Here is a 27,764-nt window from a genome sequence, read left to right on the forward strand (position 1 = left end):
ACAAAAATGAACATAACAGATTTGTATTTAATTTGGATATCACATTGAACATTGGTTACAACCCCAGCAAATCGGTTCGTTTTTCGCGTTCCGGACTGGAAATTTTGATTCGTTTTCACGTGTATTACTGGGCAATGTTTTGTCATATAAATGGAACGATGTATCGTGTTTTAGCATCACCTTACATCAAGGCGTCTATGGGCGCGTGGTGTATGCACAGGCCTATCAGTCGCAAGGTTCCTGGAACGATTGCAGATTGCTGCGATAACATTTTTTGTTTTAAAATTTTGGTTCCATGAGGCAAAACTTTGAATTCCAACCCGATTTCTTGTGGCGAATTTTCATAAAGGTTCCTATGTTTTTCAATAGTCCATTTGCCTGAATGAATGACTCTATGACTAATGACAGCTAAAGGAACAGGTTTATGTATTTGTTCTATAAACAGTAAATAGTCGATTACTGTCAAAATATACCTTGTTACATGTTTTGTTCAATATTTAAATGCAACGAGCCTTTTTTTCGTTTATTTTGTTCATAATAATACAACGTCTTTGAATGGTTCGATACTAGAAGTGTCAACTTTTCCTTTAGTGACTGATAGATCGGGGGCCAAATGCAAAGGGGTGTAAGTGACAATTTGGTCGTTTTTGAGTTGAGTATACTGAAATAATCTACTGTTTCTAAGCTTTCTAACGATATTTTTAGATGATTTTCACGACAAATAGAAAAAATAACATAATTCACAGAAGAAAGGCTTGCTTTTTTGGCTACTATACAATTTGTATGGAATGGAAAATTGCTGAACAAATTTTAAAGTCGATTTTCTCAAAATGAGCTTTTTGTCACTTACACCCCTTTACTTCTAACCCACTCACATAACATTTTTTTATTGATGTTGCATGATTCGCTTCATGCCAATGCTTTGAATGGTTCGTCAAAATCCGGACAGCTTCAGACTCCGGACACTCCACTTTATATGGAAGAGGTTTCACTTAAAATATTTCAAAATTTCTCGTTCAAAAGATCCCTACCTCCCAGCCTCCCAGGCCCGTCCTGTTCCTCGTACTTTTATCTTTCACTTGGTTCTATCTGCCACTCTCAATACATCACAGTTGATCTATAACAGTCCATAACATTTGCTAGAACCAGAGACGAAAAAAAACGTTTCCCTTCGCTTCCATTATTCCATCATTATAGCCCGCCTTTTCTTACGCCTGATACATAGGCAGTCTGCTAACCAAACAGGAAGCATCTCTGCCATAAAATTATAACATCCCTACACCTTCTCGCATGAACTGGCCTAGATGCAGGGGTATATCTAATGTGGGAGCCAGTTTAATGCATCATCAATTCATCCAAAACTGTGCATGCAGCGAAATATCGGCGAAATCACAGCGATTTTTATTCGCTGTCGCTGAAAAAATCTCGTTAATTCAGGGGAGCTTTATACTTCAATGAGGGCTTTAGTGTTCGTAATATGAATCAAAACAGTACAGGTTGCTAAGGTTGCATTTTAAATTGATGTTTTATTATAGACTTTCTTGTATTTGGGGGTGTGTTATCAGTTAAAATGATGCATTATTTCCAGATCACCTCTAGAATTATGGGTTACCAAGACACAATCGATAATAACCCTTTCCTATTTACCAAGCTTACAACTTTTCCAAACCTGATGGATACTGTTGGGTATATTTTGAAGGGTGGGATTATTCATTCCAAAATAGGTAAAACCTTCAAATCACGGCAACTTTAGATTTCTTCGTAAAATATTTACAAATTTACACAGAAGATACTTAAATACCATGCCTCTCGAATGGTGAGTGCCTGGAAAAAAATCGTTAATAACGGTTTCAGACACACCGTGCATGATTATAATTCGCATCGCAGTCGCGCGATGAGAAGTAGTTGGTTACAACTCATCGCAGATCATCCTTTGTTATACACGTTGTTTTACCGACAAGTGGCACCAGATTAACACTGAGGCAATGTGTAATACTGATTAACGACAAAATAATTGCTAAACAACAAACACTAATATTATTTCCATTTTATAATATACAACATAGAATTAGTAAATAATTGACAAAGGTTACTTCAATTTCTAGAATATGTACCGTGACCTGCTCTACTGCCGTGTGTTGCCTTATACCGTGTATTAGGGAATTATGTGGATTTTTAGCATATTATATTGAGCTTGAGCTTGAGCTTGATTGGCCGCCCGTGGATGCACTCCAGTATCGCCAGATCAGCTGCACTTACACAAGGAACCAACCGAATGACTGCTTGGGACTAACAGGCATCCTCAGTGTATAAGTGCTGGTGATCTTCTATTTTTAGGCAACAATGGCACCTGCCACGTCAGAATACAGACCAATGAGGGGAAGGGGGAGGAATTGATGATGCATTGAACTGACTCCCACGTAGACCGTATATTCCACTGCATCCACGTCAGTTCATGCGGGAGTGTATGGATTGGGGGAAAGGCATGGCAGAGAGGTTTGCTTTTGTGGTTAGCAGACTGCCTATGTATCAGGCGTAAGAAAGGCGTGCGCGTGGAAGTAGGAAGCGTTAGGGAAACGGTTTCTTGTCCGTCTCTGGTTCTAGCGTTTGCTATGAACGAATAGTTTGAGTGGGATATATTTAGAATGGAAGATAGAAGCAAGTGAGAGATATACAACTACAAAGTACGAGGAAAGGGACGGGCCTGGGATTGAACCCATGACCTTCTGCATATTAAGCAGAAGCGGTAGCCATCAGACCACCAACCCCGTCAATGTGGATTTTTAGCATATTATATTATTTATTTTTCTAAATGATTGTCACAAACGTTACCATATCAAGTAGTCTTTAGAAAGCCATGTCAAATTCGAACTAAAGTTGCACATACCAATAAAGAAAAATAATGTTAGAATTCAATCGCCATGTGCCAACACACGAAAGTTTCAAAATGTCACCCGGCAGTAGGGGTTAGATTCACGGTAATTGGAACAATGGTATGTTTAACAACAGCAACTGTAATTATGATTAAAATTTTCAAAATAGTTCAAATCATATTTTTTTCTGATTGATTAAAACTTATTTTTTTATAATCTCACGATAATAGGACATTCACGGTACCTAAGCAAATTAACATTAATTTAAGGTGATTATAGAACGAAGCCACACCTTAAATTTTCAAGAGCACAAGACTTGAGAACCAAACAGCGGTCCGTGTTGAAAATTTTTCCCATTGGTCTCCATCAGCAAGCAAGCAAGTTGATTGATTTTCAACGAGAACTGTTGACAGATTCTCCAGTCTTGTGCTCTTGAAAATTCAAAGTTTGGCTTCGTTTTATAATCACCTTAAAGTAACATTTGAGCTGAAGTTGAGCTGAACCGGACAGAACCAACTGAATTGAGAACGATTTAGCATTTTTATGTTCCCACGCTCCATTGCTTGCATGCATCTCAGCAGAACACTAACATTTCGCATCAACGTCAAAAGCCGTCTGTTTAGATTTCAACGTTTCTTCGCAACGATGATGACTAACGACGTTTGTGATGCCGCAAGCAAGTTTTATACTGATCGTACACAGTATCACACAAAGGTATATCGACTTTTCAGAAATTAAAAATGTACGAATTGCATTTTTTGTCTCACTTTACTCTAATTTATACCGATCTATTTTAAACAATCGGTCAACTAGTCTTACTGAGAAAATAACTTTTCTTAAAGTAAACAAAAAATCAAATTTAGTTCAATACATATCATATACTGACACTGAAGAGGACTTAACAGTCGAAGTCGAAATACGCGTATCTGTCAAATATTTCGATTTTTTTTTTCATCTCTTAAAATATGTCAATCGATGAAATAATGTTCGTTCATATACTTTCGTCGCACACTGTCGCTTCACGTATATTGAAAAGGGATGCTCTTGGGCTGACGTTCATGACAAAACTTTGACACATTTATATGGATAAACTTTAGAACTATGCCAACTCACTCATTGAACGAGCACCGCTCTATCAGAAGCGTGTGCAAAACAATAAGAAAACTTCTAATTGAATATACTCGTGACCTGACACTGCAAAGCATATCTGCGGGATAATGCCGGCTGACACTGATGAAAATTCTCTTGTCATGTGGGTAATGAGAGAGTTCGACAAGTGATGGGAAGCACAATAAATTATATATTCATCGGATGGGTAATCGGTATATAATTAACATACATTATCACCAGTGCTTACCAAAGCTTGCAAAGCAGCGTAGATCTGAATGTTTGACGTAGGTAACGTGTACACTGAGACGGATATGAAGTCATCCGCTTTTGACTTCGATTTCTATAGGATTGTAAATGAATACGCAGGCATCTGATATGAGAAAACTACATCCCCGATGGAAGTGCCGATATAGATGGGGAATGATTGATAGTACCTATTCAGTAAAATTTCTCTCATATCAAAATCTAATAGTGAAACACATAATCATTGAACTGATTGAATATGAAATGTTTTTAGCTACAGCAGAAATCAGCTAAATAGCGATTTCACAATCATGAAATTTGAACTATTTTCTTTCAATGTCAAAAGGCTTTGAATTGGTTATGAATTGTCTTGGATTTGGGTTTGCATTGGATTTGATTGGCTTTGCATTGATGTTGGATTGGCTTTGCATTGGCTCGGGATTAGTTTTGGATAAGCTTTGCATTGGTTTTGTACTGGCTTTGAATTGGCTCAACTATCCAGCGCACAGATTGCCTTCCTGCTTGTCAAAAAGTATATGAATGCTAATTTGGTAAACATTGCTTTCAGTTGATAACTGTGAAAGCGCTCAAGTTCAATAATACTAAGTTAAACAGCAGGCTCTATCCCAATGCGAAAGTATGGTCGGAACGAAGAAGAAAAAAACTAATCCAAGGACAACTTTTGGATTCGTCAAATGATTTTTAAGAAATTCTTTTCAGGACTTCTGGAATTTCTTCACAAATTTCAAAGATTCATTCATGGATTATTCAAGGATTGCTACTGGAACCAAACAACCAAGTTGTTTGTTAAGTATTATATAATATTAAGGCGAAGTAGGACGTCATTGAAATTTGTACGCGTCGTTGATGATTGTTGCTAATTCATCTCACGATTTCGAATCAAAGAAAATCTGTTGGTTTTCCACTGACACAGCTGAAAAAGTATCAGCATACTTTATGCATGTTAGCACGTACAGTGGTACATTTTCAAGTTAATATAAACTATCAAGACTGAGTTTTATCACTTTGAAATGCAAGCTAAAAAGTCATCATTGTTGCCAAAACGAATGACGGGCTACTTAGCCTTAATGAATTTCCCCTACTAAAAATATTACAAAAATTTATGTAGAATTCATTTTTTTAGAATTTTTATGAGATTCTTGCTGAATGTTTAACAATTGGTAATCTTTATGACATTCGCACTGAATATTTCCAGATATTGCTTATCTGACACAATCAGGATTTACTTCCAGGACACCCGACATTACTTCAAATAATTCCTTCAGCAGTTCAAGAATCGAAACAATATCGAAGAATTTTTATTGAAAATATTTGTTTTGTTACAAAATTTTCTTGAAATGTGAAAGCAGTCTAAGTAATTTTTGCATAAATCCTTGAGAAAAAAAATGCGGTAACATCTGGAGTAAGTACTCTAAGAATCCGAAAAGAAATGCCTGAAAAAATGTTAGGATAAATCTAAAACGCAACATCATAATTCTGAGAAATCATTGAAAACTACTCGGAGAAATCATGGAAAAAATCAATGCTCTAGAAAAATTCTAGGAGTAATATTTAAAAAAGGTAGGTGTATTTTACAAAAGGGCCTTCTTTAGCCTAGTGGTAAAGTCCGCAGCTACAAAGCAAAGCAAAGATGTCTGGGTTCGATTCCCGGTGGGTCCATTATCTTTTCGTAATAGAGACTTCCTTGACTTCCCTGAGTAAAGTATATAATCGTAAATCCAACTTAAACGCCGACAATATCTAGAAAATTTACCCAACAGTCGAATTAAAAAGTATTAGCAACACTAATACTAATACGAAAATGACAAACTTAGACAAAAAAGCTCTTAGTTAATAACTGTGGGTTGAAGCGCTCGTAGAATATCAAGCTGAGAAGCAGGTTCAGTTCCAGTGGGTACGTAATGTCAAGAAAACAAAGAAGATTTGAGAATAATTTCTTGGAAGATTTTTTAAGGAATCCTTAGTTAATTGCTTTATCCTAGGAAAATGCTCGAAAAAATACATACCATGAATCTTTGGAAAATTTCACATAAATGTGCAAAATAATGTAAGTGTGTACAAATAGTGTAGAAGCCAAGAAAGAAGCATTTTTCACAAACTAGGTTATATTTTCATGCTCTAACTGAACTAATTCTTATCCAGAAGTAGAATTTGTTAGTATATTTAACACAAAATCGACCAAAACATTACTTACATCCCTTTTAGGCTGTATATAAAACACGAAATTCTATCAGTGAATCAAATTGTCATTAAAGTAGAGGTAAAACGTAAACAACAAAGCAAATGCGCTCACATTCCATTGTCCTAGATTTTGTGGATTAGGAAGAATAATTATCATGGCAAAACAAAAGGCAACATTGTTGCGATGTTTCCAACTCGTGAAAATATCAGCTGTTTTGAGCATGAAGTTGAATTTATTTTATAGGTGTTATTCGATAATATTGAAATGTTTACTAACATTAGGAAAGCTCACATAAATTGCAAATTAATACAATACATCGCTCTGCAAACTTTTTTTTTTGTACGATCATGTAGATAAAAGTCGTTCAAAAAACTAGTGTAATTCTAACCGCCCTAATGAACGGCCCCTTTGCTTTTGTGCCCTTCAGTTAGCTTCAAATCGATCTTGTGTGTTTTGATTGACTACGATGGAATCTGAATAAAGTAACGACTAAATTAGACAAGACGATTGATTATCATTACAGTTATTTAACATTTAATTTAGTATTGGTGTACGATTTTCAACAAATCCAGTAAATGTATATGCTTCGCCGATAAAATTAGAAGCTTTTGTAAATCTGTAACATGAAGACTGCTCAAATACACCATTTTCAAACAATTCCCAGAAACCATGAATCATCGTTGCAGAAGTAAGCAGCAGCACTCACTTTCTTCTCGAAACCATTGCATTACCAATCACATACTTCGTCGAACGCAGTTAGTTGCATTTCGTAACATAAACACCATAACCTCGAAAACTAGTTTACAATTCGGAACCGTAAAATCACAGCACGCCACAATACACAGTCAGCGGCTGAACGCCGTCGTTGCAAGGAAAGCAAAGGTTGCATAATTTCCTGTACATTGAGCAGCCAAATAAAAGGTAGACGGGGCGTCTAGTTAGCGAGAAACCCGGTAAAAGGTACGTGTTCACTTCATCGCACGGGAAGAAAAGTGCAGTGTAGGTTGGTGATGTTGTCTTTGCTGTTCCACATTGCTCTTTCGCGAAAATGTTGCCACTGGCTGTTTGAGATTTTAAAGGCCTCAAAAACCGAACAAAACAAAACACATTTGTGTTATGTATGTAGGTCAATCAACTGGTCTGTGGAAGTACTTATCAATCTCGTCAAAGCGATGAAGACACAACAATGAAACAGTTTGGGTGATTTGGAAAAGCACACATTAGACGAAACAAAAATGGGCTTCACACTTAAGAGCACACGCAAATTATGAGGAAGCAAAAAACTTTGTTATGACATTTTTACACGATCGATGCGAAATCCGTCTGCCGGTAAATCCATGCTGAACATTTGCCGTTCCATTCAGCAATGCAAACTGCGTATGCAAATTGCAAAGAGGCATATGTTGGGTCTCCCCTGTTGTTGTCGTATGTGAAAACATGCAATGAATGTTTCTTCCTGAACATGTGTTGACATTGTTTGAGGCATGAAATAAACTATCGATTTTACACTTACCTCCAGCTCGATCTCCAGCTTGTTAATATCATCCGTTGCTGTGTTGAGATTTTCTAGCTCGATCTGGAAATTGATTAAAAAGACAAACAAAAAGCTCTATTAGTTGATCATCAAATCACTGTTCATTAAGAATATTCAATTAGCTCATAAAACATGTGACCATTCAATTCCATCTCAAATCCTGTAGTGATTACCCCAATTGAAAGCTTAACCAAATTTTACGTTCTGTCCGGTCTGTCATAGATTGGTTCATTACCTATTTCCCGAACCTTTGTGTGCGCCGGGCACGGATCCAAAATTCAATTAAAGTGCAATGTTTGTCCGGTCATGTGCTCTCGAAGTGGTCATTGGAGAAAAGTCGATGTACCGGCTGGAAGCACAGCGTAACAGAATTTAATGGACCATTCTGGATAAGTTGGTTATGGTTGAAGGTATGCAGACTACGTTCCGTTGGATTTGTAGCATGAGTGGAAATTGCCTCCCATTTGTCGATGTCATGCTTATATTCATCCGATATACACATCAAGATTGGAAACTGATGATATTATCCTCTTTTCTTGCTGACTATTAAAGTACATCCGAACGATACAAGGTACATTACACACTACAGAAGGCTGTTTCGAGCCGAATAAAAAAAAATCCATTGGTCAACTTATGTTTTAATACCAATGGAAGCAATTTCTTTCGAGAAAGTATCATAATTTGTTTTCAATATGTTAGAACAAGCATGAGAAAAAAAAGATAATTGTTAAATACGTACTGATCAGAACAATCAAATTTGCACATGCAAACAATAGGAAATTTTCCATACAATTCCCTATAGGGTAGAAGCGCTTGTTTTTGGCCATAGCACCATAGTAGCCAAAGGGTCAAACAAACTGTTTCACAAAGCAAATGGGATGGTACACAAATTATGTCACACTTTTTGTATGAGTCCTCCGAAAATTTTGTATGGCTTGTCAAGCTTGGCTCGTCGATATTTTTTTTAATTTTCAGGCAAATTTTCAGTCCAGTCTTGCTGTATCAATATGAATTGGCTGTTGTTATATCCCCCAACGGTGTTCTTCAATTTGAAAGATATTTTAGAACATCTCACTTGATCTTATGCACGTTCAAAATCACGCTCAATTTCATCTATTGACAGACATTCTATCGCTAACAATTATGGAAAGTCCCCACAGGGTGCAACGGCTCAACGTTCACATATATATAGTTGAATTGGTGACGAGATGACGCGCTGCGGGAAGTCTATCTAAATATTGACATGAATGATATACGATATACCGCACCACCCGCAGTTTGTTTTCCCTTCGGGCCTTCACATATCGTACCCATATACTAACGGAGACATGGGACTTTTAGAGCGTGCACTATGCTCAGAGCACGTCAAGAGGAAAAGATCTAAACTCAACAATGCCAAATTCAATTCCATTTCCCGTTTGACATCGTCTGCCTCCACGTCTGCACAGTGCACAGTCGGTCATATTGGAAAGGAAAACTATACAAATAGATTCGACGGCAGATACTGACCCGGTGAAAGGTGCCACCCTTGCAGCGGGATTTTTCCAGCAAGCAATCTTTCTTCCATGTCAACAGCAGCATTTTGTAGTTCACATACGGGGCCCTGGGGACGGCATTGTTCCGCAGTCTGACGGTTCCGTTGTTCAGTTTGAACCACTGTTCACAAACAGATATAAACTCCACCATCAGTTTCTGTTGCGACTGCACTAAGTCATCAGTCATGCCGGATTTTAAATTGTTCCAGGTACTTTTCCTTCGAAGGTTTTGAAAAATGACGCAGTAGATATGGAGTGACGAAAAATAAAACCCAAAACAAGTTTTTGTAAGTTCTAGCACACCGGAACACACTCACGACAAACAGAGCGGAAACATTGACTCGAAATTGGTGTTGAAAGCGAAATAACAATGGGATTTACATTAATAAACAAAACCGAGTATTCAGTCGACACCTAGCACTCCATCAACAAAAAATACTGACTAACTAGCGACGAGAAACGAACATTCATTATCGCTCAGCTAGTTGAACACACTTGCATACGAATTGGTGAATGTTGTCGTAATCATTGCTCTACTCCCCATGAGTCACTCAGCGATTCAACAAGAAGACTAGTGATAAGATAAGCAAGCAAAATCGACAAATCAAACGAAAGCATTTTTTCGAATTAGTTCAGTTGGGAACAGCTGCTACAACTTTGCAAAAATGTGAAGAAGATGGTTTGGAATATAATAACGATTTCCTATCTGTTATCGCGCTGGCAGACGATAGAAATTGGATTAAGGTTACACTTTTCAGCGAGAAAATGTGTCATTTACCCCTCGAGGCAACTGAATGCGACTGACATAGCGATGTTACCTCTTTTGGCACATGGGGAACAAATTTGATATGGAATTGATGTGCGATAACAACTCAACTATGTCAAGGCGGAAGTTTCAATGCTTCAATTTGATGAACCCGTATTTTAAAATAAACATGCATCAAATGAAACTTTCATCACCGTAAACTGGCGGAGTGACTTTTTTTTATAATTCTAGCAAAGCTAGATACATTCACCTACCCCGGCTATCTGGGATGCTAATGGGGTTTAACGTTCAACGCTCCGTCATCGTAATCATCGTCATAATCGAAACTTCAAAAGCAGTTTTTCTGTTCAATAGTAAAAATAATTCGATGAAAATATGTTCACTGTGTTTCGGTTGGAGAATAGAATACAGTGAACACATTTTCCTGTAAATTTTCTTGATTTTGAACGAAAAAACTGATTTTGAAAATTCCGAAATCAATGACGGATCCTGCCCTCTTAAGCTCTGTGGTTCTCACTCAACGATCTATTACGGATGCACGTTTCGAGTGTGGTACAGAGAAAAAAGGGAAAACGACTCTGTACCACGCCACCATTTGTTTGGCTTGGGCTACAAGACCGATGTCCCCCCGGAACTACCACATGGCAGAGAGGCTGAAAGCTGAGGGCTTGTAGATGCCTCTACGTCATTTCGTCACCTCTGGCTCTATTCGCTCTGGCTGCGATTTGTCTCTGCTCCGTCACTTACATTTTGGGCCCGGCCACACACCTGGGCCATGTGAGACTTTTTATGATAGATGCTCCTGTGATTGTTGGTTCTCTGGACTTTACTGCGCTGCTCGTCATGCTCCTCGGGCGGACCGGTTGGATGCCGAGGTCCATCTTGCGATTCCAGATGAAAGGTGACTTCCGGTACGCAAGCGCACCGACGACCCAAATCCGGCGTAGTTACCGACCGTGAAGCTAGCCTACTCCGATGGAGAGTTCCCCGACGGAGGAATATCTCCCGAAACCGGTAACGTTACGCGTTGTTCTTATTCTGTTGTTGGTCGGTAGAATGCCGGAGTCAGTCCAGCGATTCCGGTTGGAGGATGGCTTCCGGTTCACTGGCGCTCCGACAATTCAAGCCGGTGACTCGCTACGGACTACTCAGAATAATCCCCGACGGTGGATCTATCCTACTCCGACGAAGATTTACCCAACGGCGGAAGAACTCCCGAATCGATGCTATCCAGGCAGATGCCGAGGTCGGTCCTGTGATTCCGGTGGAGGGAAACACAGGCGCCCATTTGCCGATGCAACTACGCGATCTACTCAGTTAGTTCCCAACAGTGTACTTAGGGGTCTATGTTTTATAATTCGAGTCGATCAAAATGACTCGACTGGAGTCACTGTCGACCGAAAAATTCGCTCGTCTCGGCTCTGTCACTCGAGTTTATCGACAGTTGTGACTGTGACTGAATAATTATGGGAGTCGACGAGTGATATCTGAAATATGCATGCTTACTTTGATCGACAGTGACTACAGACAAGTCAGTCTCGATTTACAAAATAATCCAAAGCTGGCCGGACAAATGCCAAGATCGGTCCTGCGGTTCCGGTGGAGAGAAGCTACCGGTACACAGGCGCCCAAACGATCATTTGCCGGTGTTGTTTCGCGATCTACACGGATAAAAATCTGATTCCCTCATCGTGATTTACAAGTCATGAAATTCATAAATTGATTAGGCCGTGATATCAGGACGACAAGCCATGGTTCCTGGAGTCAAATCATGATTCTTCATAAACGTAACATCAAGAGCGACAACACAAAGCGGTGCACTTTGCTTCAAGTCATTCGCATCGATCACCTATTATTCATCACGATAGATTGGTACTGTGGTAAAGTACGTGGCTCTCAATCAGAAGGTTCTTGATTCGAATCTTGCTATAGCAAATTTTGCACCTGGCGAAGGATCTATCCTACTCCGTCTCGATGGTGGTCGGTATGATGCCGAGGTCAGTCCTGCGATTTCAGTGAAGGAAGGCTTCCGGCGCAGGGGCTCTGACAACCCGTATCGGTGACGTTCGAACTACTCGGCCTAGTCCCCGACGGAGGCTCTAGACTACTCCGATCGCGGCCCGACGCCCTCAGGTCTTCTGTTGCAGCGATGACATGATATGCGTTATCGCTCTATTCATCGAGTGCCACGTACTTACGTGTTGACACATTTTCTGTATGTTGTTAGGGTTTAAATCTCCGTCGCTGCTTCCGAGCATTTCGTTCGGCCCTTCCGCGTATCTTTGGCGGTCGAAAACTATATGTTACGGTATATCCTCGATGTTTGGGCAGTGTGGCGACTCTGCGTGCTCGAATCTAAGGAGATTCTTTCTGAAAATCCATGACCTGATAGGAACTGTGTCAGGTAGAAGTTCACCTGTCCATGCATTCTATTCATCCTCGTCGACAGGTTTGGGATGAGCCGGAAGGTCCATCTTCCTCGTTCTGCCACCTCGCCATATATCCGACTCTAGCCATCTTCCATACGTTTCTGACGTCTCTTCATTGGAAGCACTCGATATCCTCCTCTAAAGTTATGCCAATGGGGATCATACCGGTTATAACGCATACAGCATCTGACGATATCGTTCTATACGCACTCGCGACTCGTACTGCCAAAACGCTCTGTTCAGTTTTTCGCGGTTCCGCTTTGTTTCTAGTGCCTTGCCCCAAGCAGGAACTCTATACCTCATTATCGATGACGAGACGTTGCCTAGCACATGCCTCGCGCTGCTCGTGACCGCTCAAGTTTGGTATGATTTTCCCTATTGCGTTCAGAGTTTCTGCTTGGGTCCTTCGACGCCTTTTCAGCACACTCGAGTGCTGCTCGAATTGCGTCTACCTTCGATAAGTCTTTGCGGAATTCAAACTGTATTTGCGACAACCCGCGCTTACTCTTATTAGGGATCGTTCAAATATTACGTAGCACAATAAGTGAGGGAGGGGGTCTTCCTATGTGTCACGGTCTATACAAAAATTTAAATTTTCCATACAAAAGCTGTTACGTGGGGGTGGCAGGGGGTCTAAAATTGGCAAATTTTGCGTTGCATAATATTTGAATCATCCCTTACACTTCGACAGCCTGATAAGGATGCGTATGGCGGAGTGACGTAAGCGACTTCAACTGTATGTAACAATACTTTGGTTTGTGTCCCTTTTGCTGAAACGGTGGCACTTACACACTACGAGTAAAAAAAACTAATACAACGCATGATGAAAATTTCATGTAGAAAAAATTCTCGATGCAACAAATGAAATGACGCAATTTTGATGGTAAACACTTAAAAATGTGGCATGTAAAAATACGTCCAAGGTGTCTGAAAAGAGTTGTGATTTGAACAATTTTAATTTCAATCACTAGTTTTTCGCGCTAATTATCCATAGGTTTCCTTCTCAAACGTAAACCGATTATGTGGGCTCGCTTTTAGCAATTCAGTTTAGTTTAGTGTCTTTGGCCAGAAGTCGGCCATTGTGAATTGCCAGATGATCCAAGCGGTAGCCGCTTTTCCATGTACCTTAATTTACTCAGTTACTACCGGTCGGGTAATTTCATCAATTTTAAATGTGTGTTGTTGAATTCGGCCACTGACGACGATCGATTACCTTGGATCAAGTATTTGCGCCCACGGTTTCTTGATGGTTTGATTAGCATGGTTTTGTATTTCTTTCACTACTGGACTGCTAAGTGCGGCCTCGTAAGTGCGAAAGTGTGAATGAAAGTGCGGGATTGCATTGAATCCTGTTGGTGTCTTCAGAACACTTATTCTTTGATTTACGAAGAATAAGTCCCCCGAAGACACCTATCCGATTTGATGCAATTGCGCACTTTTATTAGCATTTCCGCACTTGTATAAACTTCTACGATAGTCCAGTGGTGAAAGAAATGCGCAATATTTGATTCAAATCAATGTGAGATTACTACTGTTGTTGCCTTACAGAAGCCCCGCCAATTGAAGCCCCGACGGTTAAGTTTATATTATAAATTAAACAAATTATGAAGAGCGTGTTCGTTAACCATGCGAGTTATTTTCGTGTCATGATGTAAAATTCCACAAAAACGGCATCGAACACATTTTTTTGGCAAACACGATGGCCCGCTTCAAGGCTCTCCTAGGCCCCTCCACTTGCTAGCTACCGTCGCATCAACCGCGACGCATCGATCGCAACGTGCGTGGCATTGAAAAGCTAAAGCTTGACGTTGACCATCTGACCCGGGTTAATCAATTTTCTGCAGTTTCACGTCATTTATTAGTCAGTGGTCAGTCTGTGCATATGGATATTTAAACCACAGCACAGTGATGCGCCTTCATACAAAAATCGGACAAAACCTCAAATACGTCTCAAATCAATCAATGATAATCTATTAATTTTCTTCGATTCCAGATATCATTGGAAATAAACGTCAAATTAAAATGTCTTCATTATTTATCAATTTCAGTCAACTTACGTGCAATTTTACCAGCTTGTTTGGCGATTTTTTGCTCAATTCACAACAGAATTTAAACTGTTACGTTATGTGTTTAAGAATACATATCAACAACATTTCAATCCTTTTGGTAGTTTCAGTTGACTACAAACGAGTTATGGAACAGGATGCAAATTTAAATGATGAACCTGCTAAATTATAATAATATATGAAAATTAAACTTTTAGCAGGAGCAAAGAGGGCCAAACAAAACTATTGTAGGGGGGATCCCCCAGTACCGGACACTTAAGCCATTAAATTCATAAATCGAAAAATATTGATTTTATGGGCTCGTGTTACTCATTTATGATAAATATTATCAGTTTTATAGAGTACAAAAATAGAATTGAAAATATAGATATGAATTTTGACAATGCATTTTGATGATGTATTTTAGTATCAAACTGATCGATCTTGAAAGGTGGCACCCAATACCGGACACGATCTGGAAATGCCTTGAATTCTGTAAATTTGAACATCATTAAATGTGTACACTATAGGAATAGTTTATAATTACCAATTCAATGCATTTGCAACATATACAAGAATAATTTGAGTTTTTCTTAGTTTGCAAGACGCCTATTAAAAGCCTCTTCCATATATGATGAAAAATAGCACATTTTACGATGTTGTTCTGCATATCCATTCTTCTTAATTTTATTGCATGTTTGATACCATGATCGACGGAACCCATGAAAAATGAAAGTATTTTGAGACACTGACGCAATAATTGCAAAGATATCATATAACAAATCAAGCTGTCCGAAACTAAAGGACAGGAGGTGCTGTAATTTGTCCATTTTTAGTTCCATAATGGTACAAAATACATTCATACTATCAAATTAGGATTATGTTCGATCATGCTTGCGTGATCCAAAGTATATTTTCATATTCAAAATAATTACTAAATAGGCTCAAAATTAAGAGAATACGTAAATTTTTTAAAGATTTTCAAACTTTTATACTTTTTTAAAATGGCATGCATATTTCAAGGATGAGTTATTCTACGCAAACAATAGTCTACATAATAGCTTTCTTTTCTACTAATACACCATCTGGATTGGACCATTATTTCTCAATGTTTTGACTTTGTCCGGTATTGGGTGCTGTCCGGCACTGGAGGATCTCCCCCTACATCTAAAAGTATGGGTCGTTTAATAGCAAGGTACCGTCGTTGGGGGTGACAATGGGTCAAATAGGGATATGTACGATTTATTTATTGAATAACTATCGCTATTTAACTCCAATAAACTTCAAATTTGGTGTGTATGTACTTTGATAGTACATTAACAACTGTTCAAAAAATTAAAGAAAAATTTTTATTCACAGCGGCACCACAAGTGAATGAAAAATGACCCATTCTCACCCCATAGAGGGGGTGACATTGGGTCACTGTAATTAAAATAACTTGTTTTTGAAAAAATAATTTCAAAACCATTCACAGCTGAAAAATATTGATGAAATACGATGCAAACAAGACGAAAAGATATCTTAGATGTTTCACAAGTATGATAAACCCATTTAAAAGAACGATTATACCAAAAAATTGAAGAGCTATTAGAATAAATATGTAAACCCAACATTTACCGTTAAGTTTACATAAATTTTCTTGTTTTTACCATCAAATTGTTTTCAAAGTCTCATCCTCATTGCCATAAAGGCTATTCAGGTTTCCCAAAGGTGTACTGAAACAGTGATTATTTTAAACCTTCGCAAATAGTTAAATTTCGGTGCGACATTCCATGATCAATACGTTTCAGCAGATGTTGACGTCATAATCCCCGGTATTTCAGCGATCCAACTCATTTGTCCTTCCGTGACATGTTTCTATAATATCAAAACACTAATGAAATATTGAATTTGAAGTTGAATTGAAGAAAAAATTCATTTACTAAAATTTTACGATGTTGCTGCGCACGAAAAACAGTTGCTGGTTTGATAAGTTGTCAGGATGCGTTGAATTGTTATTCAATGCACGGAATACTCAAGTAGACTTGTTTGATGTTTCAGAGATGCTGTATTTAGAAAGAATAAACAAATCTTAATGAAAAAAGAGAACACCCGACACCGTAAAATGTCAAAAAAGTGGACTTGTGATTTCATTTACTATCGTTCTTACTTGACCCAATCTCACCCCCATTTTAATGTTTTAGACACCGTACCGAAAAACAAAAATTTTTTTGTGAAAAAATCAAATAGATTCCGGAAAATACGTGTGAAGTGCAATGAAAAGACTTTAACTTTCTATTAATATAACTATAGACGTTAAAGTACATGCGTGATACTTTACACAGGAGAAATCTAATGTTGTAAATTTTATCTAGTTTCAACATACAAGTTTATCGATATAGTAAACAAAAACTACTATTTCTTAAAATGTATATTGTGATGAATTACGTGTTATTATATGTTCCCTTACATATGAATTACAAATTTTAATAATATCAGCGTTATTGGCTGAAATATTTCATATATCATATTTTCCCGTTTTGACCCAATCTCACCCCCTAGACCCATTGTCACCCCCATCGACGGTACTTATTTATTCGAAACACTTAACATAAAACGAACAGTTTTGATGATTTTTAAACCCAAGATATCGAAGAAGGGGCCCAGATAGCCGTAGCGGTAAACGCGCAGCTATTCAGCAAGACCAAGCTGAGGATCGTGGGTTCGAATCCCACCGGTCGAGGATCTTTTCGGGTTGGAAATTTTCTCGACTTCCCAGGGCATAGAGTATCTTCGTACCTGCCACACGATATACACATGCAAAAAATGGTCATTGGCATAGTAAGCTCTCAGTTAATAACTGTGGAAGTGCACATAAGAACACTAAGCTGAGAAGCAGGCTCTGTCCCAGTGAGGACGTAACGCCAGAAAGAAGAAGAAGATATCGAAGAATTATTGTAAAAATCCTGTTTTGTACGATGCAACTTGATTTCTAATATCTTGAGAATTAAATAGCATTGGTAAATTGAGGGCTTATGATTAATTTTTCAAACGAATTGAAATCAAATCGGTTATGATTTCGCTGAAATATTGAAGTTTGCTAGGTGAACTACAGTTAGTGAATTTGAAGTAGTATACTGCTGATTAATCTCAAATTTCGAGAAATCGTCACTCAATAGTACAAGTTTTTTAAATGTTAAAGCCTGATTCGCTGCTCACAAGTAATTTCTTGGCCTATCTTGATGCATGGGAAATTCCTGCAAGGAAGCGTTTTTTCTGATTGCAGTATGCAGTTGAAAAGAGATGTCAGTTCAAACGGGAGTCGCTGTAGAAAATTTCTGCAAGGAATCGGCGAGAAATTTCTTTAGCGATTCCTGTTCAGCAGCAAATCAGGCTTAAAAAGTGAATTTGGGAGCATAATTTTTCGATATATTGTCCACCCAAGCACCACTTTGCACATTTGTCCATTGCGAATGCCTCTGTTTTTGATCCACTGACAACCATATACGTAAACCGCGCAACAGACAAAGGAAATCGTTGGTGTGCAATCTGAATCCCATATCCCGTGCGCCATGCAATACAAATAAGGAAGAGCTGGTGCGGTGCGGTCGCGGTGACAATATTTACTGTCATCTGCGATGTTATCGTTGTTGTGTCCCTCTCCTTTAAAACGGCTTTGCTCGTGGCCATTTGTGGCGGAGGAATTTTTGTATTGATAGGTGGGTTCACCAACACGTGAAGGTATGCGCTTTATAAATGTTGCGTTCTGCAGTGGAATGATGTAACAAATTTTAGAATTGCGAGTGTAGTTTATGTATTAATTAAATGACGCTTGAGTATGACCTTGAACATTGGAGATTTTTTAATCATTTTCTGGATACAATTTTAAACTTAGGGTTAGTTAAATATGAAAGAACTATTCTTGAATCCATTAGGTATCAACAAAGTTCCTATATGTACACTTTGAACATGTATAATCAGGCTTTACTATTTATATTTTTCAATTAGTATCATTAAAACACTACATTCATTTTCTTGGTGTTAGGAAACATTTCCATTCTAATTTGCTAGGACTAAATTAAGCTGTTATTATGGATTAATATTTGTTAATAGCATGTTACATCTTATTTGCCAGGGACCCAGAAAGCCGTAGCGGAAAACGCACAGCTATTCAGCAAGACCAATTTGAGGGTCGTGGGTACCAATCCCACCGGCCGAAAATATTTCCGCATGGGAAATTTTCTCGACTTTCCAGGGCATATAGAATCTTCGTGCTAGCCACAATTACATGACAATTACATGTGCTGTTCTAGATGTTTTAAATGTATGATAATCATCCTTATTCAATCCAGTAATCTCAACACATATCAAACCCAGACTCGTCTAGGGCCTCCAATTGCCGAACCAACCAACTGCCGAACCAACAACGACAAATCGATTCAGCAGCCTTTTCTCACCGAGAACTTGTCCCGTTATTCAGAAAAGAGACAGAGAAAATGAACCGCTTTGAAGTTTAGATGCTTCAAAGAAGAAGACATCATTCATAGTATTACGTTATGTACATAACTCTGGCATAATAATAAAAACGCCCTTTAACAGTTTGAAAAATCTAATACATTTTTTAATTGTAGTTTTGAGTAAAATTAAAAAAAAAACTTTGAGATTATGAGTGAAAAACTAGCTAGATTAGTTAAAATTCACGCAAATAAATCTGGAGAGAAGAACATTTTACTTTAAACTGAGACTTCACACTGAGACTAAATTCATTCCAAAAAGTTTACTTAAAGGCAACGTCACGGAATAGCTCGAAACAAGCATTCTCCATGTTTGACCTCTTTCAACCGATCCGGGAAATTTGAAACAAAACCCAATTCTTCCTAGCACACCTTTTCAGTTCTCTCAGTCGAAACCATCAAATGTGAATCTCCGCTGAAGAGCTTTTTCTTCGATCATCATCCGTCTGTTGTATGCACTCATACCTCCATACCTGCCTTAATTCAACTTCTTCATCCCCCAGAACCGGTTTTGAAACAACAACAACAAATCGAGCCCTCGTCAGATGCAGAAGAATCCGAACCACCAGGAGGGGGGGAATAGCGAAGCTCTCCAACAACCAAGCCCTCCGAGCTCCGAGCGCTAGTGTGGAAAACACACATGTTGTTGCAACTGCTCACTCACTCCACTCGTGCTTTGGGATCGGGTGTGGGAAAATAGCGGATGATGAATCCATCATTTTGCTCTCGGGCAAAACAATGGCATGCGATCAACGGAAATCGTCAATGACACCAATCTTTCGAGCAAATTGAGAAAGAATAGGAACATCTTTGCAAATAAAGAAACATTTATGCTGTGTTAGAGCAGTTGAGTTTGGATCATTTGAAAATATGTTTAAACTTAAGAGATATTAATTTCTCACGAAACATAGGAACTTTAGAGAACACCTGCTTGAAACAAACAAATTCAACCAATTTTTTAAGGATGTCTCCAGGAACAATTAGATACGAAGCTTATTCCTGAATTTTCTCAATAAAGTCCTGAAATCTTTAATAATGTATACAATGATTCTTTTATGGAAGTTCACATTATCTAACCGGGAATTCCTTTAAGAATATCTGTATATTAATTACATCCTTCCGAAGAAACCTAAAGAAGTAACGTTCGATGGCATTGTATCTACGTTGAAATCCATTTTTGGGAGGCGCTGATAATTTGTGTTTGCAAACTATCAAGTACCCAGGTGATGATTTCTATTCATACTCTGGAATTATCAATTAAAACTGTGAAGAATTTCGTCTCAACGAGATCACGGCTGATCAATTTAGGTGCCTCGTGTTGGTGTGTGCACTTAATTCACATCATGATGCAGTCATACGAACCACTCTTCTCTCCAGAAAGCAGCACTGGCGTAGGAACAGGGAGACGCGCGTCGGTCGAGTAAAGTGAAAAAGTGCCGCGTTCGATTAGTTCTTTTTGTAGTCTTGCGAAAGGTTCACTTTATTCAACAAACTTTGAATGGTTCGTCACTGTAAGTGTCGGCATAAGAATAAAAGTATTCTATGATGTTCCAGCCAATCGAGTTTCTTGTTTCTTTTCAAATAAGTAAAATATGTGTTATTATATTGCTTTCGTCTTGACAGCTATAGGAATGTTACATTTAGATATTTGTTCAACAAGTTTTGAATGATTCGTCACCTCAAGTGTCGACATAATTTTCCTCTACATAGAAATTGTTCATATCAAGTGAAAATATTATAATTACATATAAGCATTTTTATATCTCACAAATAATTATTTATCATATATTTGATAATCGCTTATCAAAGTGAATCATGTGACTCAACGATCCTCCCCCATTAACAAACATCCCTCCCAGAAACCTTTGTGGAGATGCAGAGGCAAACACGGTCTCCAAATAGCAAAGGTTACACACTAACATTCCTTCCCTCAATCCCACCTGACTGCAAGGACGTGGCCGCACAGTGCTGCGTCCCTTGGACAAAAGTGAAAAAATCAACTCTCGATTACTTTTTCAAATCGACGTAAGTAACTTCCAGACGGTTTTGAGATAATTAATTCAGAAGAATCACAACCTGTCTTCTAAAACTGTTTTAAAATGAATCACCTTTTTGACATTTTTTCACCGTGTACATTGCTTAAATTTTGCATAAAGACAACTCGCGATCAAAAACTAGGGAGTTCCTATGATTTCCCACAAAAAAATTATGACAAAATGATAAGCCGTTTTATTCAGTTACTTGCGACGTTTTTCTACCAGTGTAAAATCGACTCAAGTAATGTTTTGTTTTGATTCGTGGTTAAGTCACTTTGTCTCTCCATACAGCGGGGCGACGAAAGTAGTGGTTAGGTTGCGAAAGTTGAAAATCTTACTTTCGTCGTTTTGTAAATCCGGAAATTAAACGTTCTAAAAGTGAAAAATCGAGCTGGTTCAGAGCAAAACGTGTAGAATTTCGTCTGTGAAACACATAGAATCGATAAAGTAAGTTTGTATACTTTTTTGACTTGAGTCTATATGAATAAGTTTTCGAGAACTTTTTTATTGCACCAAATCAAGTATGCTACTTTGTTTACATATATTTGATATGTGTTAAACGAGTAGCAAAACATCGTGAACTAAATATTTTTGAGACCAGACTAACCCAAGTTAAGTAGATGAAAAAACCGAATTTAGTACTATAGCATTTAATTCCACTAGAGTTTGTATCCTTTGACAGAGACGCGTATTTCGACCTCAACTGTAAGGCCGTCTTCAGTGTCTTGTACTAGTCGAGTCTAGTACACGACACTGAAGACGGCCTTACAGTTCAGGTCGAAATACGCGTATCTGTCAAAGGATACAAACTCTAGTGGAATTAAATGGTATAGTACTAAATTCGGTTTTTTCATCTACTTATAGGTATTCTACTAAACAGCTCGAAGATTTATTATAATGCAAGCTGTTGAATAGTTTGATTAAATGGCGTGGATTCTGTAAATTTGTGCGAATTACAATTAATCTATTTTGGCGATTTATGTTGTTCTATGATATTTTCTCAAGTGATAATCGAAATGGTAAGCATCAGACTAAATATGTTATTTACATATCATTGTAAATAATTGTGATTTATTTTATACAGGAATTTTGTGAGATCTAAAGCTCTCATATAATTTCTTATTCACATAGAACAAAATAACTAGCAAAACTTCAAATCACCTCAAAATACCTCTCTGATTTTTGCATCAGTTCTTATTTAGGATGCCTTCTAAACACTGAAAATGATTCCAGCTGCTCCCGTCTGCTCTTTCGATTTCAATCTTCGATTTTGTGGATGATGGTCTTACGATTTTTGAACATATGCGCAATGCTGATCTATTGAAACACAATAATCACCTGCTTAGCTTCCTATGCAGTTTGAACAAGGGCGGAGGAAGCACTTTTTATAGATGCAGCGAACGTCTTCTTTTTGGCGTTCGTCCCAACTGGAACAGAGACTGCTTTTCAACTTTGTGTTCTAATAACTATTTCCTCTGTTATTATTTGAGAGCATTTGTGCCAATGGATGACTTCTGCATTATAAGCACTTTTTATTACAAATACTTCTGAAGTTCTTCCTTAAAGCGTTACTTTCAAAACAGAGCCTGTTTCTTAGCTTAGAGTTCTAATAACCATTTCCACAGCAATAAATTGAGAGCTTTCTTGATAATTTATCATTTTTGCATTTGCATTCATGCATTTTTGGAGGAAATTTTCAACTCGGCAAGGTCCTCAACTGGTTATATTAGAACCCACGGCCCTGAGCCCGGTATTTTTGAATAGTGTCGTTAATTGGTTAAATACTTTGATTTGTTTGCAATAACCTGCATTGCTCTGTTTTGAATTTATGTGGTGAGAATTTACTTTCTTGTCATTTGGGTTCATTCACATATTTCATAACGCCGAACATGGCATCTTTGACATACACTGACATAAGTCAATCATACAAATTATAGCCCTAATGATTCCTGACAACATTCCCATAAACACCATTGAGCTAAAACGCCTACAACGGAAGTTATGATTTTTGTCCCGAGGTCCCATACATTCGAAGCACTGTGGGCCGGCGCCATTATTGACCCTGTATAAATAGAGGCACTGAATTATGCACACTAAAGAAGATTATGGCCAATCTCAGCCGAACTTCTAGTTGATTTTTTGTGCATTTTCACTGACTTCGGTCAATCACGGAATAGCAACCATTGATATGTGTAGTCAGTCTAAGCTAAGCAAAAGTTCAGTTTTCCCTCACAATTCCTTCTAAAAATAAATTATTTTAGAAATTCTTCTGTGAATTTCTTTAAATAGTTTTCCCAAAATTTGTATTACAAATTTTTCCACGAAGTACATCAAAAGTACTAAATATTTCCAAAATACTTCAAAACGTGCGTCAAAAATTCGTCTGTTTTTGTTTTTAATTTTGCTTCAAATTCCCGGATTATTCAAGAACTGAAAATAAAATGGGGTTTGAAATGTCCCTTGCCTTCGAATCTTCAGAGGAAATTTGTTGAAAACTCCCAGGAAAACTTTTGCTTCTAAAATAAGCATAGCGGTAAAGGAATCTGTAGAGAAACATTTAGCGAAATGACTGGGAAGGGGAAAAGATTTATTAAGATGTATATTCATAAAAGGATTTGTATTATTTGTATCTTCCTTAAAAATAATTTTACCAATCATTGGCACGATCTATATTCTTGGTTTGAATTTTTGTGCGTTACGATGGCGGAATTTCTGGAGGCTTTCTGGCAGAATTATAGGATAAATTTCAAGGACAATTTCTAAAAAAGATTCTGCTGGATTTATTAGAGAGGTTTTGACTATCCTGTAATTTACCTCTAGAGAAAAGATTATCAATTATCTTTAATTGTTTCATTGCACACCTGTGCTCTACATGCTTTAACATTTTGTTGTTTTTCCTTCCTTCGCATGACGCTTTGAGGAACTTCGTACAAAAATCTTTCCATACTCCAAAAAGCAACATATTAAAGAATCTAAAAAAAGGTAAATTACAGAAGTTGCATAATTGTTATACGACTGGTTCCTGAAAGTCCATAAGGAATTCGTAACAAATTTTCAAAGTAATGCAAAAGTTTCCACTTAGATTTAAATTCATTAAAATCTTACATTTTCACGTTGAGCTTTAGGTTTAGTTTCATGAAACTTCGGAGTTCATACAAAATATTATCTAAGATTTTAGTTACGAATACCTTCAGTAAAAATTCCATCCGTTTTAACACCAATCACATTCTATTACAAAAGACGTAGCAAAATGAACAAGAATTTTGAAGTAAATCCTATAAGGACCGCTTAAGCTTTTCTGTGAGGTACATCGTTAATAAGTTTCAAAAATTGTGCGGTTGAATTCTTGAATTTCACGATAGGAATTTAGTTCTTCCAAACCTTTCTTTGTATGTGTTTCATTAGAAGACTAATATGGAGTGATATTTGTAAAGCAATTTCTGAAAATATTGTGATATTCCTGGAGTAGTTTTTGAACCAAAAAATTGATGTTGTTTATAATGAATCCTGAGATTACTATTTGCAATAAAAAAATTGCAGTTATTTCTATAACCCAAAAGAATTTTTTTAGGAGTTGAAGAATAAATTGCAAAATCTTAGTAAACCTGGTGAAAAATTTCTTCAAAATATCCCAAAAGAGTCGTTAGTGCGGTTTACAGAAAAAAAGTCTCTGAAAAATGCTTAGATGAATCTATGGTAAATTTTTCGGATGAATCTGAGGGAAACAATAATATAAGAAATTCCTGGACAAATTACTCGGGAAATCTCTGAGTATTTTCGCGGAAGAGTTATTGAGAGAACAGTTGGACGTTTTCCGCTAGGAGTTTTATAGGAATGTTAGAATTCTTTAAACATTCCTTAGTTAGGCATTTATGAAAAAATAAAAATAAATATTTCCGACAAAGTTTTGAAGGACAGAGTTTGAAGGAAAGAGATGTTGCTTCTTGAATTTAGATATCTAGAAAATAATTTTTAAACATTTTTCCAATTGAATACTTTATAATTGCTCATGAAATTCTTGTGGAATATTACGAGGAAACCGTAAAGCAACACCTGGAAGAGTCATTTTTTTTTTTTTTTTTTTTTGCAGGAAGTCTGGATAATTTTTGCTGCGGTTTTTCCAAACAATCCTGTAGAGAAACTATAGAAATAGCTTCTAAAGCAAAGTTGAAAAAACTGTTGACGAACTTTCTGAAGAATTCGTGGAATGAATCCTTGCTTGGTAATTTTGATGACATTTTTGGTGAGACTGCTACAATTTTTTGTGCTATTTTTTGGAGAAATCCTTCAAAATTCCAGAAAATCCTTAACATATTATTTATGAAGATAGGAGGATACTTTAAACTAACAATTGGAATTCATTTGTTTTACTGATTAGTACAAAGGATGCTACAGCTCGTGTAAACGAACTGAACCAACAACAACCAGCACTGGTTTATAAGTAACTACTGAGCCCTGGCGGTCCCTCCGTTCGGTTCCTCCCATATAATATGCCGAAACCTATTAACAGATCCTCCGCCTGAATGCAGCCGTTTCATGAAAATCATGAACCGTTAGAGGTGTGCCAGAGTATTGGGAAGGTGATATGTTTCACAGACGAATATTATTATGGTGCACCTTCTACTTTGGCACCGTCAAACCCTATGATCGTGGTCAGGGCAAAATAAACCACTTGAATATGATGTTTAATGCACAACCCAAATTCACAGGAAATATTATCGGTTATTTTTTTACGAATTTTAATTTGAATTAGTTTTAATGATCTCTGTGCCATAAACAAAAACAGATCATCTCCATTAAAGAATCACAAATCATATGACTGAGGAGGAATGTTGCCTCGCTGAAGTTAACAACAATGACTGAGAAAACCTGTTTTCGTTTGATCTCTTGCCCATGAATCGTGATGATGATTCGCATCAGGCGGGAATTACGTTGTAGACTGCGTTCAATAATGTGATTGAGTGAGAGACTTACCTGAATTCTCGGATCCAGCTCGGTGTTTTCATCCATTTCTGTCTCCTTTGATGGATCCATTGTGTAGTGCTCTTTTCTGGATGCTTTCTTCCGCGATAGAAACCTTCAAGCACTGATTCCCACAATAGCCCCCCAAAATTTTGACTTCCTGTAACTTTTATTCGAGAGCTCTTTTCAGATCTGACCTTCCGTGACGATTGCTGTCATTTTTTTTTTCTTTTAATTTCCCATGCCACAGCAGCTTCTTTCTCTCACAAAGCACTTCCTCTATGCCACTTGTGACACGAGCCAAATATTTTCCTTCTCCTCCTCCTGAGACTTTTTCTTGACTTTCGCTTGTCTCCACTAGTATAGGAACTTTCCGATTCCACGGATAAACAATCCGCTCACAGTCGGAACCAGGCAAATTATTGATCTATTCAGCACACAATAAATTCACAAACAGCCCTTATCCACTTCGCAGGGACTTCCCCCATCAATTACAGCAACAGCACACTTCCAATCTGAAGCCAGAGACTTCCCGACGTAATTTCCACCAGATTGGCACTACACTCGCGCCGCGAATTTCACCGTGATCCTGCAGTGAGATGGAAGGACCTACGGAGGATTGCAGTGGTCGACGCGACGCGAATGGCAGGCAGAGACGGAAATGCCCCAAAACTTTGTTGAGTGTTTATTTTCGTTGTAGGAATCCAGAAAAGGCAGCAGCCAGAAACTAAAAATCAGAAAAAGTAGTCACTCACGCACGTCCGACACAATCGAAAGCAACTGAACGAATGACAGTCACTGACAGATTGCTCTCTCCGCGAAGCGAAAACAAACGGAGAGAGCGATAGGCGTGAACGTGAAAGTAGCAGTCAATTTGACAACTGGAATGTGGATTACGTTCTTTGCTAATACAGTTGCACCCTAGGCGAAAACGATATTTTATAGTCCATTTTACGAGACGTTTTTGAACAGCTGATCGCTTATTTGGTAGTATCCACTTCGTAAGTACCGTGCAAAAAGATAGGACAAGTACTGCAGGGAATGCTTCAGCTGTCCAATTTACTTTAGCTGTATCCAGTTGGCAAGTAGAGCGAATGTCCGTAACGTTTCATAACGCCTGCCGTGCTAATCCAATGGGGCTGTCATTTTGACGCGCAGAAAAAGGGTCCGTTCGATTATTCCGCAAGGAAAATAGTGACCGTTCGCTCATACTGGATCAGCTGTCAAAATTACTTTGGTAATTATGGCCGGTACGCTGATCATAAGTACTGTGCAAAAGGATAGGACAAGAAACGGTCAAGGAATGATTCCGCTACCGAAATTACTTGAGCTGTACGCAGCTGAGAAGTAGTGCTGATTTCATAACGTCGGTAACGCCTGCCGTACAAATCAAAGGGAGCTGTCACTTTTCCGAACGGAAAAATGTGCCGCTCAATTATTCCGCAAGTAAAAGTGACATTTCGCTCATACTGAATCAGCTGTCAAAATTACTTGGGTAAAAAGGAGAAATTTTACTTGAGTGATTTACGTTTCAG

General features: G+C 37.9%; 1 protein-coding gene across 2 annotated transcripts in view; it reads right to left on the reverse strand.

The window, feature by feature from the left end:
* The window catches only part of LOC5579102 (SH3 domain-binding protein 5 homolog), a 78,403-nt gene extending 51,372 nt beyond the window's left edge, over positions 1-27,031 (reverse strand). The window contains exons 1-2 of one of the 2 annotated variants that reach the window (XM_001657247.2): positions 26,242-27,031; positions 7,943-8,005 (exon numbers count right to left, since the gene is read on the reverse strand). In XM_001657247.2, coding sequence (XP_001657297.2) covers positions 7,943-8,005; positions 26,242-26,301 — 123 coding nt within the window. In that variant the 5' untranslated portion in view covers positions 26,302-27,031. Of the gene's footprint in view, positions 1-7,942; positions 8,006-9,472; positions 9,944-26,241 lie in introns of those variants that run through there. The other variant, XM_021854548.1, reaches the window with a different exon arrangement.
* Positions 27,032-27,764: the final 733 nt, after the last annotated feature.

This window comes from Aedes aegypti, chromosome 3, assembly GCF_002204515.2.
Source record: "Aedes aegypti strain LVP_AGWG chromosome 3, AaegL5.0 Primary Assembly, whole genome shotgun sequence".
NCBI lineage: Eukaryota > Metazoa > Arthropoda > Insecta > Diptera > Culicidae > Aedes > Aedes aegypti.